At 35.0% G+C, this 16,708-nt stretch overlaps 1 protein-coding gene across 3 annotated transcripts in view; it reads left to right on the top strand.

Moving 5' to 3' along the window:
* LOC106139144 (prothoracicostatic peptides-like) overlaps positions 1-12,439 on the top strand; it is a 66,021-nt gene extending 53,582 nt beyond the window's left edge. The window contains exons 3-7 of one of the 3 annotated variants that reach the window (XM_060950329.1): positions 1,237-1,680; positions 1,867-1,971; positions 3,205-3,313; positions 6,335-6,424; positions 12,067-12,439. In XM_060950329.1, the coding sequence (XP_060806312.1) occupies positions 1,237-1,680; positions 1,867-1,971; positions 3,205-3,313; positions 6,335-6,424; positions 12,067-12,095 (777 nt within the window). In that variant the 3' untranslated portion in view covers positions 12,096-12,439. The remainder of the gene's footprint in view (positions 1-1,236; positions 1,681-1,866; positions 1,972-3,204; positions 3,314-6,334; positions 6,425-12,066) is intronic. The other 2 variants (XM_060950331.1, XM_060950330.1) reach the window with 2 other exon arrangements.
* The last annotated feature ends 4,269 nt before the right edge of the window (positions 12,440-16,708 follow it).

The raw sequence follows: 16,708 nt of genomic DNA, 5'->3' as shown, positions 1-16,708 counted from the left end.
GGTATTAACGGATAGATAAAGCGAAATTATTTAGCCTTATTTCAGATTCGATATAAATAACTTTTTACAAGGGAAAATAAAAATTTTGAATTAATTTATAAAGGAACAAATTTCACTTAACAATTTAACTGGCTGTTTCCATTATTCTTTCTGTACCTAATTAACTTGGCTTATTGAATTTGTGAAATGAGAAAATCGAATGCCCAAAAAACCGAAGTTTCAATGCTGTGTCAATCACCTGCTAAGCTAGGAACATTGTAACGATTTTTCCTCTAATTTATTTCAATCAGAAACCTTGCGACCTCACGAAAATAAATTTTGAAATATTTCTAGGAACAATTTAATCTACTCGCAAATTACCAGTTACCGATTATATTTGGATTCAAATTAACGATTTTGACTTTAAATATTTTATTGTTTTATTTTTAGTTGGTAAACATCAGACGACCATCACCAACTTAGTTATATATAATGTTAGAGTGTAGAATTCAAATCAAATAGAACTATAGATAATAACTTAGCATCAGAACTAAAACCTTTTCTATTGCAAATAGTAAAAAAAAACAAAACTTTTTATGGGCAGTCGCGTATAAACTAAGGACTAACTCGCTAGATCCGAACAGCGTACTTACGACACGGGTACCGGTACAATACCGGTAACTTTACGGCGTTCCGGTACTTTGCAATCGTTCCAATGCCATTTGTTGTACAAGTTACTGCCTACCAGCCTTTTGTGAAACCTTTTTAGATAATGGTGCATATACGCGGTTTTTACTCTATGGGATCCTTTTATTTGATAAAATTTTAGTAAAATGTTATCATAACTTGGTATGCCCGAAGTAAGTTATATATACATACATACTCACGACTTTATCTATTACGGGGTAAAAAGGGCCAACAGTCTAGCGTTTAAATGAATGTCGTAAAAGACGTGTAAGGGATAGGCTAATAAATATAGGGTTCTTTTTTCTGGCATAAGGTGCTGGCATCTTTTCACTAATTGAATCTCAATTCAGTACAGTAAATTACAATATATGCGGACTACAGGCCCAGAATCATAATGGCAGAGGGTGCAAGGACACACAAAGATGAGAGACAGGGTAGAAAGATGTCCTATTACGCCTGACTGTCTCACATCATATCAAAAGCCCTTTTATACTTTTTATACATACTTACTTTTAATTATACTTACATACATACCGTTAAAATATCTCATTGTTTTGTCTTTGCTTACAGACGGATAACGATGTCGAACTCACAGAAGAAGACAAGCGCGCGTGGTCAAGTTTACACGGCGGTTGGGGCAAAAGGGGATGGCAGGACTTAAATTCAGCGTGGGGTAAACGCGCCTGGGAAGACCTCAACTCGGCCTGGGGTAAAAGAGGCTGGCAGGACCTTAACTCAGCTTGGGGTAAAAGGGGATGGCAGGACTTAAATTCAGCGTGGGGTAAAAGGGGATGGCAAGATCTTAACTCAGCTTGGGGCAAGCGCGCTTGGAGTGATTTGTCGCAAACTCCTTGGGGTAAACGGGGCTGGAATGATATGAGTTCTGCGTGGGGTAAACGAGGCTGGAATGACATGAGTTCTGCTTGGGGTAAGCGTGGGTGGAATGACATGAGCTCGGCGTGGGGTAAAAGGGGCTGGCAAGACATGAGCTCTGCTTGGGGAAAACGTGCACCGGTAAGTCTATTATTACGTATCATTGCTTCGTGTAAGTTTCATGTCAAAATAAAAACGTTTATATCTAAACTAACTATAAATAAGAAAGAACGAAAAGTAGACCACGAATTGTAAAACGATCTTTTCATTCACCCCAGTTATAAAGACTTTGAAATCAGTTTTAGTGACGTCATATTTGTTTGTTAGGAAAAATGGGCAAACTTCCACGGATCATGGGGTAAGCGGGCTAACACTGAGACCGACTATGAGGACCTGGAAGCGGCTATCGAACAACTAATTCCCTCACAACAGGTAGCCATTCCCATTCGGACCCGTTAAAGGGACGTTATTTGCATGAAGCATGGAATGGTTATGAAGGCATGCGGCAAGCATTACGTACATTAAAATATTTTTTCAGTATCTCTTCTTTTACCTTTAGACAAATAATTCTTTTGCATGTCATTACATGTCCTTGTATCTTTTCTTTCTCATATCAGCGTTACGACATTGATTTTGGTAGGTAAATTTTCGATTTTTTCTTTTATGTTTTATTTAATAGTTTTCCTGGATGTATCTTTTCTATAAACCTATTTCACTGTTCTTCAAGTTTTTTGAGCGGATATTTTACTTCTTATTACTAGCATGATCTTTTGACCCCATTTTTTAGCCATTTCTAACTCACTTCAGATTTTTTTATGCGCAAGTTGTACCTAGAATGATCATCATATAAATACATGCATGGTCTGACGTCACATCTTGTTCGATCAGATGCTTCTCAGGCGCAGGAGAAATGTTCCTATAATAGGATTTGTATTAACGAAGCCTTAAACAGTTTGCAGATAAAACATATTGAACGCGTATTAAAATGAGTACGTGTGACTCTTGAGAGATTAATAGATAGTTCTTTTAATTTTGTGTGTTTATGATAAAATCTTGTCATTTTTGATATTTCTCGTTTTTGTTGATGAATAAAAATTTTGAATTTGTTGAAGGCTGTTTTTAAATGGATTTTGTGTAGCCCATGAATCTAATCGCTTGTAACTTAATTTGGTAATAAATAAGTATTTTGTTAACAATTACTCCACCTTAAGAGTATTTCCGTCATCTTTTGAGCATGACACTAGCAGTTTTATTTCCTGAATTAACTTCGGTGCTATTGTAACATTTTTCTTTTTTTTTCTAACATGGAAATAACTGTAGGTTTAAAGATCTTTATTGACTCATAAAGAATTAAATTCACTTACAATGAGCCTTAAACTAATACAAACAACTGTTGTATTAGAACCTTAAAATAAATCTTACCGCATGTTAATATGGAAAAGGTAGACAGAAACTTTGGACTTCCTACGATCCTAAGAGACCTCTCCCGATTCCTCCACGGTCATCACTCTTTCCATGTATATTCTACGATTACGGGTGCTGGTAACATCTCCCTTTTTAAGACATAATATTGAATACGTTTCCCACAATTGTTAACTAATTAGCTAAAGTAAAATAAATGTTTAGAATTGTATAGTTTCAATTTAACTCTATGTTCCTTCACAGGTTGACAGCGCGGAGCAGGCAGCGATAGAAATTCCGGAGAAGAAGGCGTGGCAGGCGTTACACGGCGCGTGGGGCAAGCGGCCCGTCAAGCCGGCTCACTACAACAGCGGTAATGGATACTACACACTTTGATCGTACTTCTCTTCTAAATTATATCCGTATTGAGAGACTTAACCTCGAAAAACGTAAGATGACAAACCTTTTCCACGTCTTATTGCGTAAAGAAAATGTATAGAATAAATAACGGAGACTAAACACTCTAATTAAATATTTTTGGTGTATTTAAATTTTACGGCGCAACTTAAAGAGAAATGGATGTATACTCAGTTAAATTTGAAAGACTCTAAAGCCGTTAAAGACTTTGTAACATGTAATTATTTTATTATTAGCTCAAGTGGCAAGAGACGTAAAACAGTAGCTATCTGTCGCAATTCTTTCGGCTTCTTCTATGAATGTTGAAATTTGTTATCTCTTCCCGTTTCTGCCCTTCCGTTTGTCCGAAATAATACTTAATACAGTCTTTCATCCCCTTCTTTTAACCCCCCTAAATCTTACTCACATTTTTTAGCCTGTTCTGTTCCGATTTCTTAAATGCCTGCGTGAACGCAATCAATCTATGTATATTGAAAGTCATACTTATTTTACATCGATTCTTAAATTCAATTTCATGAGCGAGTTTCTGTACAAACCATCAAATGACGGTGAGCGGTCTTTGTCGATTCTTTTAGAAGTCAAATGATACCTTCTAGCATTTTCTTCGATTACTTTCCGAGTAGTTGACTCTCTAAATCGAATAGTGTAAGAGACAATCGCCAAAGTGACGTTAAACTGTAGCAAACCTGTGGCGGACTTTCCCGACGTCAATTTGTATCGATTGCACCGACTGGCGGAGAAACACGGCAGTTCTTCCCAAAGTTCAATAAAGAATGAAAGGCATTTAAAAGCCCTAGATTTTCAAATAATGTTTAGTTTCAAATAATAAAAATTTGAACATTTGAAACGTTCAAATCAAATTTTATAAGAAAGAACAAAAGTTTACTTCTATCATACCGCTTAGTGACATGGAAAACCGCAATCGAAAAAAAACATTATGAACAGTTTGAGATGACTCGATTCGAATGTAAAAATCGCAATTCAAAAATGAAATGAAAATATTCTTCTTCATCGGAGCAGGTGTTACCCGGTTGCATCCTTAACTGCTGTGTTGCTGAATTTGCAACGAACGATCGAACGATAACGATGTATTCAGTTTGGAAATTAATTCAAATACTGCTAGAAATGCAGCGAAAGAAAGCCTTTCTTGAAAAAATATTTTCTTATTTTAAGAATTTGCTTCAATCTTGCAAAATCAAAATTGAAAAATTTCTTGTAAAATTAATAAACAATAATAGTTATAAAAAAGAAACAAATGTTCGACGATGTTGCCGCGTTATTTGTCTCCAGAGGCCGAAACAAGAAAAAAATTGCCGCTGAACTTTGAGAAACACTGAGCTGAGTTGGTAAAGCGATTTGTCTTGAAATGGTTTCGATTCAATGCTCGAGACACTAATGGTTGCGATGAGTTCGACATAATCGATTCTTAGTTGAAGAATAGTGTAACTTCGACAGTTTTCAACATCGATTGCCGCATAACTTCACCCAGCCGTTTTTAAACTGCCTCAAGCACCAATTACAACGTTTGATCGATTGAATTGGCATTTATTTGATTGATTTATTTATATTTACAATCGTATTGCCGAGTCCTTGATAAATTAACTCAATTTGGATGGAATTTTGATGACTCCAAATGTAATTGAATTGTTTCGATTTTAAGTGCTCCGTTGTTATTTTACGCGTTCAAGAATTTACCTATTATTGTTATAAAATAAATAGCGGGGAAGGCTGCCGGCTCGCGGGCGGCGACTGGTAACCCGACGAATTAGATAATAACTCTGGCGGCATTTCAAATTGGAATCTCCGCCAATATGGCGTCGCGACGTTTTCTCTCATTAGGACGATTTCCCGCGGCATTCCGCATTAATTTAACCATAACGATATAATTTCAGGTCGCCAAATTTCGATCAGCATTTAGATATTGTAATTTACATTTACAAATCACATAAATTATTCGATTGAAATTGACTATTATTGGATCGTAATCGCTCACGTATTCTGATCTCGTTTTAAATTAACGATGTCTCCGCCACAGCGAAGCTCGAAAACAAAACCGTCTATTTGCAAGCACGTGACACATTACAATACAATACAATACAATACAACACGCGCTGCTTGCGATCCAATCGATTCAGAATCAACGAAGTATGTTTGTCAAAAGCTAGGTATTTTAGAAACTTTCCAATTTTGTACCTAAATGATTTATTATAAGATTGGATTTTCGTCGGAAGATAGATTTGTTGAAGTTCAAAAGTTGAGGAGCACAGGTGCGCGGGTTCAATCATTAAATTGCTGAAAGGATCGATGAAAAGAGTTTGCTATTGAATTTGACATTTACAATACAGTCCAAGATCTCGTTGCACGCGACTTCGTCTCTTAAAATTCATCTAGCCAACAAAATTAATAGAATATTTAACTCTAACAATTTTTAAGAAATATTTTTGCAAAAACTTTTTATCTAGTTAGGTATATAAACTTTTCCAGTTATACAAACTTCAACAAAGTCATTTATTACTGTGTACTAAAATTGTTACAATAATTTGTTGCAAAATATTTTTGTGGAAAGGAATACATTACTAGGTTTATTTTCTAAAGATGAAGCTAGACAACCACAATTTAAAACAATTTTGTTGAAAAAACAATACAGGTTCGTCTTCTCCTAAACATTTTTTAGTTTTTGAGACGAATTTAAGTATTTGTAAAGCGGTTTAACCTATAGTTGTAATTTGATTATTTTTATGTCTCAATACATTTTTATTTCGTAAAGTTTATGTTCTTGTAAATGGCAGCGAGATCTTTATATATATTTTTTAAATATTTAATTAACATATGTTTTTCTTGAAAAAAAAAACAATAAAAATGACAGCGAGATCTTTATATATTTTTTTTAAATATTAATTTAACATATGTTTTTCTTGAAAATAAAAAACAATAAAAATGACAGCGAGCTCTTAGACTAACAAAATGGCGTCAACAGGAGCGTATTACTGGAAACGGGAGCCCGGCTGGACGAACCTGAGAGGGATGTGGGGCAAACGGTCTCCGGCGCCGGACAGGGACGACCACGGTAACGGTTGCCGGTCGGCCGGCTCTGACGCACGACGGGAGCTTGGAAATTATGGAGATTGCACAACGAAAATAATTTGATTCATATTTTGGTAACTTTTTGTTTAAGGCAGATTATTTATGGTTTTTATTGATTAAAAAGAGTTACTTGATGCAGCATTTACCTTCAAATTTTCATAATTTTGTCGACTACATTGTATTTAAAGAGTGCATTTCGATTGCATATTTTTAAGACTGCACTACGTTTTTGGCATACTGTAATCGTAACTTTTCCAACTCCCTGTGGGGTCGGCACACTATGTAAGATTTTTCTCCAACCACTTGCCATCTCCGTAACATGACCTTCGTCTTTCCCTTGGTTAGTTATACGAAAAAAAAGTTATACGAAATTATGTTTATGCCAAAAAAACGTTGTGCAGACTTCACATTACGCCAACTCAATATAATTAATTGTTTTTTTTTTAATGATTAGTAGATACATTATATTTTGTTTCTTTTAATATTATAAGCGATTTTTTTATTAAGAAAATGATTTGACGTTCATTGTGCAATCTCTATATAAATATAATCTCCTTGATCACGCTTGTCTCTTGGTATCGTGGTCTCTCTCACTCTTCTCCGCACTTCTCTTCCGTATTTAGAACGTAGTATAGATTCACCACCCTACTCTCTTCTTCTTCTCTAACTGTCTCTTTCTCCTTTCCAGTGTTTGATGTTTGTCTCAGTGGTTCATGTCTCGTAGATCGTAATTGGTGTATGGTGTTAGTGGTTTAGGAAACTGTTAAATTTATACATGTTTAGAAATATAATTAATACGTTAAGGAACAAACTTTATGATCTTCTATTTGCTTTACGTGATAAACCCTACAGTAATTTCTTAATGTCATTTTTCCTTGAACATACATACATACATAAAGCCACGTCTATATCTCTTACGGGATAGACAGAGCTAACAGTCTTGAAAATACTGATAGGCCTAGGATAGATGTTCAGCTTTTTGGTTTGATGATAGAATTGAGATTCAAATAGTGACAGGTTGCAAGCCATCAGTTTTTCCATAAAAATACTGTTATTGGCTTTAAAAGTATTTGTTTGTTTGAAAACTCTTTATTGCACATAAAAAGAGAAACAAGCTCCAAAACTATTGACTAAACTAAGACCAAGTGTAATCTAAAATAAACAAGGTAACAAAAATTGCAAATACATTTATTTACAAGGGCTTTTTCGTCAACTAAATAATTTTCAGTAGTTAACTCTTAGAATATTCATCGCTTTTACACTATTAGGAAATACTTAGATATCAGTTGAGTTTTTACACTATGAGGAAATATTTAGATATCAGTTGATTTTAGTAGTAAGCTAGTGATAGATATATGCTTATAAACTAGTTATAAGATGAAAATAAAGCGGGGTCAGTTACCTCTATTCTATAACTGAAGCCGAACGCAGCTGGCCGTGTGATTGCTCACACGGCCAGCACCCCACTGCCTTCCTGGGAGGGTAATAAAAATATTACAGGTATTTGTTACATATATACATACATAAAATCACGCCTCTTTCCCAGAGGGGTAGGCAGGGACTACATCTTTCCACTTGTCACGATCTCTGCATACTTCCTTCGCCTCATCCACGTTCATAACTCTCTTCATGCAAGCTCGGCGGTTTCGGGTACTCTTGGGATTATTCTTGTAGGCGATTGGTTAGCAGCCTGTCACTATTTGAGTCCAATTCTATCATTAAACCCTAGTTCTGAGCGCGGCCTTTCAGTCTTCACGAGATTGTTGGCTCTGTCTCTCCCGTCAGGGATAAAGACATGATTATATATATATATATATATATATATATATATTTATATATATATATATATATATATATATATATATATATATATATATATATATATATATATATATATATATATATATATATATATATATATATATATATAAATATATATATATATATATATATATATATATATATATATAAATATATATATATATATATATGTATATATATGTATTTATAATATGAAGTCCAAACTACCTACACTTAAATCAGAAATATCTGTATACCAAAAATGTAATTAATCTAGTCTTTTGCACGGTTCTCGGAAGACATGAACTCTTCCGAAGATATGAATCTTTGTGTCAAAAATCACACAAATTGGTTCAGGAGTTTCCAATTTGTTGTTGTTAACAGACATAAAAATCTTTGATTGTTGAATAAAGACATAATAAGTTGAGACACAACGTAATGTACAGCCGTATCAAAAAAACTGATTACCGAGAAAAAATGTTCCTTAACGCTAATATGCTTGCGAATTTTACTAAAATTTCCCATATAAAAGGCAATATACCCTTGAGATTCTATTAAACAATAAACCGCATATCTAAATACTGCCAACTGACTTCGTAACGTGAATAAAAGTAATGGTGATATTACACCTACCGTGAAATACGACTAAAGAAACAAGCTCCGTAAGGGAAACTCCGTAATGATGGGTTATAATTACCAAGTATCTAATTATGTAACTAATTGTTCTAATTTTTATTTGTATGGTAGCAAGTGTAATTATAATGACAAAGTAAATTGAAAACTTTTTTTATATTGATCGTCCAATAAGTTAGAGTTACACATTACACAAATAAAATATTCTATTTTATAATTACAGATTTACAAATAAGTACTTGATACCAAAACAAATTATTCGCTCACAATTTCAGATTTGAAGCAAATAGTATCTTTCATATTCTAAAAACCTTCAATTTCACCGTGGGTATCGTGGGGAGCTTATGAAAGTTTTGAATTAAAATATTTAACTATAATTTATACGCTAGCTGGTAAAAGTCTTCATAAAATAGTCCATATTAAATTAAGGCCAAACTCGGTACTAGTAACATCTGTGAAGACTAAATGAAAAACTTTAAAAGCAATACAACTTTCTCAATAAATATTTTGGCAAAAACGTTTGGTACAAACTTGCAGAAATATACTATTGTAATGAGAAGTTACACATACATACATTACGTATTTACGTCTGTATCCCTTACGGGGTAGACACAGTCAACCGTCTCGAAAATACTGAAAGACCACGTTCACCAAGATGCTTTATTGTTGCAATGGAGATTCAGATAGCGTCAGGTTGCTAGCCAATCACCTAAAAGAAGATTCCAAAGTTTATTAGTTTTTCCTTTGACTGGCTTTTACGATTTACACGGGAATAGAGTCAACTGGCACATACTTTGCTATCAGACCAGCATAAAAGTAAGTAGTTATGGATATTAAATAAAACACAAAGCGGGTAATTACGGCGGCTGTGCGGATTTAAAGTTTCCGAGCTGGGAACGAACAAACAGTCTCACAACTTGTGAGTTAATCACGCGAACATCCGCTTTGTACCTTGTTTGCTAGTGCTGTGCCCGCGGTGAACTGAACGTTTGGAAGATATCGATTATAAAGTTTATACGATTTAGCCGCCAGATCATTTAAACATCAATATCTTGTGCTTATTGAGTGCAGTGTGATACCCAGAGCTTCAGAATCTCCATCTCTTTCCCGTGGATGTCGTAAAAGGCGACTAAGGGAATGGGCACATTGTAGTAGTGTAGCTTTTACCATGATCCAATATCGATTAATAAAATTTGCCCTGCAAAGGTTTTGGAGGTCAAACGGAAGTGCTTATTATATTCATAATTTCTAACTAAATGATTTCTACATACATACATATAATCACGTCAATATCCCATGGTAGCTAGACAGAGCCAACAGTCTTGAAAATACTGATAGGCCACGTTCAACTGTTTTAAATGGTTCCCAATGAGAAATATTCAATAGAAATCAACCACTTACGATTAATACTTATGGCAAATGAACACGTTGAACTTACCAACACGTCTTTATCTCCAGTGGTAAAGACAGAGCCAAATATTGGTTAACATAGAGGCCACAAAAATACACAGCTATAAAAATCGTATTCACTGATATTGTAATATTTATAAACTATATTTATGTCTATTTATAGGTATAATAATAGATTTTGTGAATGGTTTCCATTTATCTAACATATCATAACAGTTTGCTGTTTTGCAAAAAATCTTATATATCTATCATAGATAATGTAATTTGGAGGCAACATAAATGTTTAATATATTTAAAAAAAACTGCTATTATTGGCTGAAGAACGTAAAGTTTCTAATGTACAATAGAAATGTAAGTGCCAATATATGATATTTTCAACTAAACGATCGTAAGATTTGGATATATATTATACCATTTTAGTCAATTGAATCTGAAATTTTGTTTATTACCTAGTTGACTTAAGGTTACAATCGATAACATCGTCTTAATTATTATAAACTAAACATGATTTACATATAATCACATCTATATCCCTTGCGGGGTAGACAGAGCCAACAGTCTTGAAAGTCCGATTAGCCTTTTTCAGTTGTTTGACTTGATAGAATTGAGATTCAAATAATGACAGGTTGCTAGCCCATCGCCTAAAAGAAAAATTCCAAGTTAATAAGCCTATCCGATAGTCGATATTTGCGACATTCATGGGAAAGAGGTGTAAAGGCCTTATTCTTTTTTTTTTATTAGTGCCGGGAACCACACGGCGTGAAAAAATCGGATGTAGGTGAATTGAATTTCGGTGTATTGTATCAGTCTAATTTTAAGGCAGATTAAGCAGGTAGGTTTGTGTAGTAGCAAGTTCCTGTTCAGTGTGATTACCTTCTCATGAACCAAGCGAGTGTGTAATGTACATATTGTTGTTTTAGAACATAAGGTAGTTCTCACACGATGCAACTATTTCGTATAAGATCCGTACAAATCAAGTTCAAATATTTTATGAATAGTTACAGGGAAGGATACTTAATAATGCTGACAAATCATCTGTGCACGTCTCACGATGCATAAACTTCAAAACACAGAAAACATAATACATATATATATTGCACTGAAATAAAGATTTACTTTTTCATCGCACTACACAAATTAGTTTTGTCAAATACTTATGTACATACTTGATTTGTTACCTTATACGTAACTCTACTGTCCTTAAATTATTTCTCGAGCTTACTCTGCGATTTGCACTACAAAATATTTGTACTTAATTTGTAACTAGTCACTTTCACAAAATTTCATGTTAACGTTTGAGATCCTACGAATTCCTTAAAGAAGCGTAGCTAAGTGTTAGTGTAACATCATATCTCCGCTCGAATTCACTTCACGAATGTTGTAAGGGTTAGTACAGACACAAGACAGAAATGATGTAGAAGATACAGTTGAATTATGAATCGCTCTTTATTTATATATGTTGCTTATTTATTGTGGTTTTTTAAATATGTTTATTATTTATTTTATATTTTGTGCAGGTATAAATATGTTTATTTAGTTTGACCACCCCATAAAGTTCTTCTTCTAGCATTAAGTCTGCCAATTGTGCTATATATTTGTATTTTGTGCAATGAAGTTTAAATAAATAAATAAAATATTCGTGCAGCGTTGCGTCCTCTCTCGTCTTTGTATGAACCGGCTCTAACATTGAATATTAAAAAAAAAAACAGTACCAAGTACTAAAATAAGGTGTTTAATAAATATTGTAGCGTTAAAATACTAATTCAATGTATTTTTATACAGAAAGTGACCCATCGCGGGACGAGCCTTAGACCTGCGCGACCACCAACAACCGTCATATCTCAGGAGCGCCATCTGTCGTCCACCCGCCACAACTATCAACGCTCTATAACTCCTCCTCCTACCCGCAACTCATCTCACTCCCAACCGGTGAAGTGACTTGCAAACCAGCGTACGAGTTTCTATCGAATCGGTGAAACATTAACTAAATCCCGTTTACGTACAAAAACCTAACTTATGTCACCTTCTAGTGTTAAATTTAAATTATAACATAAGATGTTTATTTTTATGATATTTGATATACATAACGTGTTAGGGTACATTTGGGCTGGTGTGACTATGTATTTTAACGTTAGTTAGTTGAATTAATTAATAAATTGATTGTATTTTACTAGTAACGTTGATGTAAATTATAACGGCCTCGCGGCGATCTTTGTCCAATAAAAGTTTATTCGGAAGCTACGATGGTTTAATTTTTAACCTACACTTTATCCATAGAACATACAAACACACATATAAACACGTCAATATCCCTTGCAGCCAGTCGTCTTTTACGACATCCATGAGAAAGAGATGGAGTGGTCCCATTCTTCTTTATATTGCCGGGAACGACACGGCAAAATGGAAGTTATTCCCAGCTGTATTGCAAAGCTTTTTCGGTTAAGAAGGTACTTAAGTTCTTTGCTTCTAGGACGAGTGGAGAACTAGGTGAAGACAATACCCAGGGTATTGTCTCCACAGCGAAAGATAATTTTATAAGCCAGGTTTCTTGCAAAGTATCCTCTTCCTCCTGGCTATCATCCTGGTTGCATCCTCACCTCTTTGAAGAGGAACCAGGGTACTTGACCATAGATTGGGTAAATCAGGTTTTTACACAAAGCGACGACCGTCTGACCTTCGCAACCTTTGTAGGGGAACCTAAACCGCTTTTGCATGACTTCGTAAAAACTCTTGGTACATGGCTGAGATGGAATTAGAACCTGTACCTTTATGCGTATCAAATTTTAACCGGGGACCTCCACGGCCGCTCACATTTCTTGTATAGTAAGAACCACCCCATATTTAATTCTGAAAGTTCATAAAAGACGACTAAAGGTCATAAAACTAATAAATAATGTATCACTGTTCCTGTCAGCCGTAAAAAAGTTAATGTTATCAACATAAACTTTTCACAGCATGTTAAATGTATCTTACATGAGTTGCGATGTGGGAAACTAACTCAATTATGGAAATATTTTACAAAAAACATAAATACAAACATAAACATATGAGTACAATCTATAATACGTTACGTTGATCCGTGGTCACCAAGCGTACGTACGTACATTACGTGTGTGAAGTATTTATAAATAGTATAATGCAACACGAACGTAAAACCAGTTAAAGTTTTCTATTTCAATCTAAAGGAAGTAACCATTCAACTTAAATAGAAACAAACCTTTCAGAACATTGTAATCATCAATTCGTGGTGCTCTCTTCATTATTTGACTTTAATTCGGGAGTTTGATCTTTTAAGTTGTGTAGGTGTGAAGTACTTATAAGTAAAACGGAACTATTTGGTCTCTGGCCGGGGTAACACGGGGATAAACTGGTAACACATACACCTACACAGCTTTAGTGCTAGTGCCGTGTGGTTCCCGGCACCAATACAAAAAACAATAGGACCGCTCTATCTCTTTCCCATGGACGTCGTAAAAGGCGACTTAGGGATAGGCTTAAAAACTTGGGATTCTTTTTTAGGCGATGGGTTAGCAACCTGTCATTATTTGAATCTCAATTCTATCATTAAGCCAAATAGCTGAACGTGGCCATTCAGTCTTTTCAAGACTGTTGGCTCTGTCTACCGCGCAAGGGATATAGACGTGACCATATATGCATGTATGTACACAGCTTTAAAGTAAAAGATCAATCTCAAATGGTGGAGTGAGGACAACAAATTGTTGATAACAGTATCCTGAAAGGCCTGATTATATTTTATGTAAATGCCTACTTTCTTAAATTTAAAATAGAACATCTTACAAAGTTATCTGTTTGCACTTTATCTCAGAAACGGATAAAGCGATTACTTCTCTTTAAATAGAGGTAAATAATTCTAGTAATAAAAAAAGATTTTATATTTCTCTTTTTGAATCTTTATAGATACGCTTTTCTTTACGACTAGGTGCTATGGAAAAAAGGCGATGTAAGCCAGCTGCTTAACTTCCCACGCACAAAGTCAACGAATTCTTCTTTTGGGCAGTGGATTACCACACTGTGTGAATTTCATCTCAACGTTTACCTTGCCTCTTCCGTAAGGGATAAAGACGTTATATATGCCCACAATCAATCATTTTATGGACTACTTAAGGAATCTACATGTTAAATGTCACATCTCTACATACATATAATCCCTTGCGGGGTAGACAGAACCGATAGTCTTGAAAAGAATGAAAGGCCACGTTCAGCTGTATGGCTTTATAATGGAATTGAGATTCAAATGGTGACAGGTTGTTGCCCATCACCTACAAGAAGAAACCCAATATTTTAGTCGCCTTTTACGGCATCCATGGCAAAGATATGGAGTGTTCCTATTCTGAAGAGTCGGGAACCACACGGCACTGCCGGGAACTAAACGACACCATCATATCTCTACACCCGGCGGTATGGGTTATGGTTTGATATGTCAGTTATTCAGTCAGACAATGTTATTAAGATTTAAAATGAACATATATTCGAAACATAGCTACGATTTTTATAATAAAAAAATCTGTTACTTAACTATATCTATAGATTGTCTGTGATGTCAGTCGGTCTGCGACTTGTCATCGCATGTCTAGCGCGACATGTGACGGAGTGGGGCGGGAAGAAAGCCGCTTACATCGTAGATACGCCACCGCGGGCGAACCTAATGGGGCAGCGATATAAGGGGGCGCACAAGTGTAGAAAACTGTGCAAACAATGATAAAACTATCATAAAAGGACAATCCTTTTTAAGCGAATGTAGTGTATATTTGTTTGGTTTCCTATTCTTCTATATATCTTACTTTCTTGAGTCTGAAAACTCTTTTCCGACAGTTATTTGACCTTACATACATACATATAATCAAGTCTATATCCCTTGCGGGGTAGGCAGAGCCAACAGTCTTGCAAAGACTGATAGGCCACGTTCAGCTATTTGGCTTTAAGATAAAATTGAGATTCAAATAGTGACAGGTTGCTAGCCCATCGGCCCATCGCCTTAAAAAGAATCCCAAGTTTGTAAGCCTATCCCTTAGTCGCCTTTTACGACATCCATGGGTAAGAGATGGAGTGGTCCTATTATTTTTTGTATTGGTGCCGGCACACGGCAGTTATTTGACCAGCTTGTTTATATTATAAAAATAATTATAAATACTCAAATCACGAGTATTTAACCAACACCACTTCTTCGAACCATTCGCTGACAGAATGGACCACTGATTTTTTAACGATAAAACATTAAAAGATGAAAAGTCCTGTCGCCAACCCAATGACGTAAAATTATGTCATGCTATCGACCATCGAAAGACAGTTTAGCACTTACCACTTTCTTATAAATCTTGAAGTTTTAAAAAGTTAACAGGATATCAATACATGTGAATTAATCGCGGTGAAGAACTTAATAAACTTTTAAACTTTTAATTTTACCAGACAGATTTTATTCTAGATAGAAGGGCTATTTATTACGTTGTACCCGGGGCAAATAGATTCAGTGGCGTGCCTATTACAGGAAACGGGTCTAAGTAGGTATATACTGAAACTTCGCAGACCTACTTGGGAGATGTAACAGTTAACGAACGGTTGAACATTATGTTTGTGTGTCACAAATATCTGGTCTACTCGCACACGCTTCGAAACTAAATATAGTGAACAAGGAAGTTTAAATTTATCACCATATTTCGTTTTTTTATATAATTATTTACGAATTGTTGTATAAATTTTTAAAAAATTCTTTACTAAGTTGTAACAGAAAATCGCCACGACATTGGCTGAGTTCTTTGCCTGTGTATATTTACATACATTCACACCCATATCCCTTGCGGGGTAGACAAAGCCAACGGTCTTGATTAGACCGAATGGCTACGTTCAGCTGTATGTATTTATTACGGAAGTGAGATTCATAAAGTGGCAGGTTGTAAGCCCATCGTCTACAAAAGGAATTCCAAGTTCATAAGCCTATCCCTTAGTCACCTTTTTTCCATTAGAAAGATATGGTGACAGTGGTTCTATTCTAAAATCGGAAACCACACAGCATATGTTTATGTAATTTATTTTTTAACGAAATACAATTTCCTTTATAAATTCAAGCAAATTCTGTTTTATGATAAAAAGTACTCAAAGAAAGGTGGGCGTTCATTGTTTCAAAACAAAAGCTCCACTTCAATAAGTGGTCATGTCAGGTGGTCACTGGAAACTTGTGGCTAACTCGCTGGTAACTTCATAAGTGGCCGCGTATAGTGGGAAACCTTGTTCAAAGATAACTTACCTCGGGATGAAAAGGGTCACAATATTAAATTTCCAAACGGAAGGGGGTCAAAACTAAATCTGTACGTTTCTATATTTGGATAAATGATTACAGGTAAATTTGAACGATATTTCAAACTTATAAAATGTAGTAGGTCTTCCTTCACACACCTTTATTTAGCTC

This window comes from Amyelois transitella, chromosome 21, assembly GCF_032362555.1.
Source record: "Amyelois transitella isolate CPQ chromosome 21, ilAmyTran1.1, whole genome shotgun sequence".
NCBI classification, from domain to species: Eukaryota; Metazoa; Arthropoda; class Insecta; order Lepidoptera; family Pyralidae; genus Amyelois; species Amyelois transitella.
Note: the sequence above shows the minus strand (reverse complement) of the source record. Positions and strands in the feature narration are given on the sequence as shown.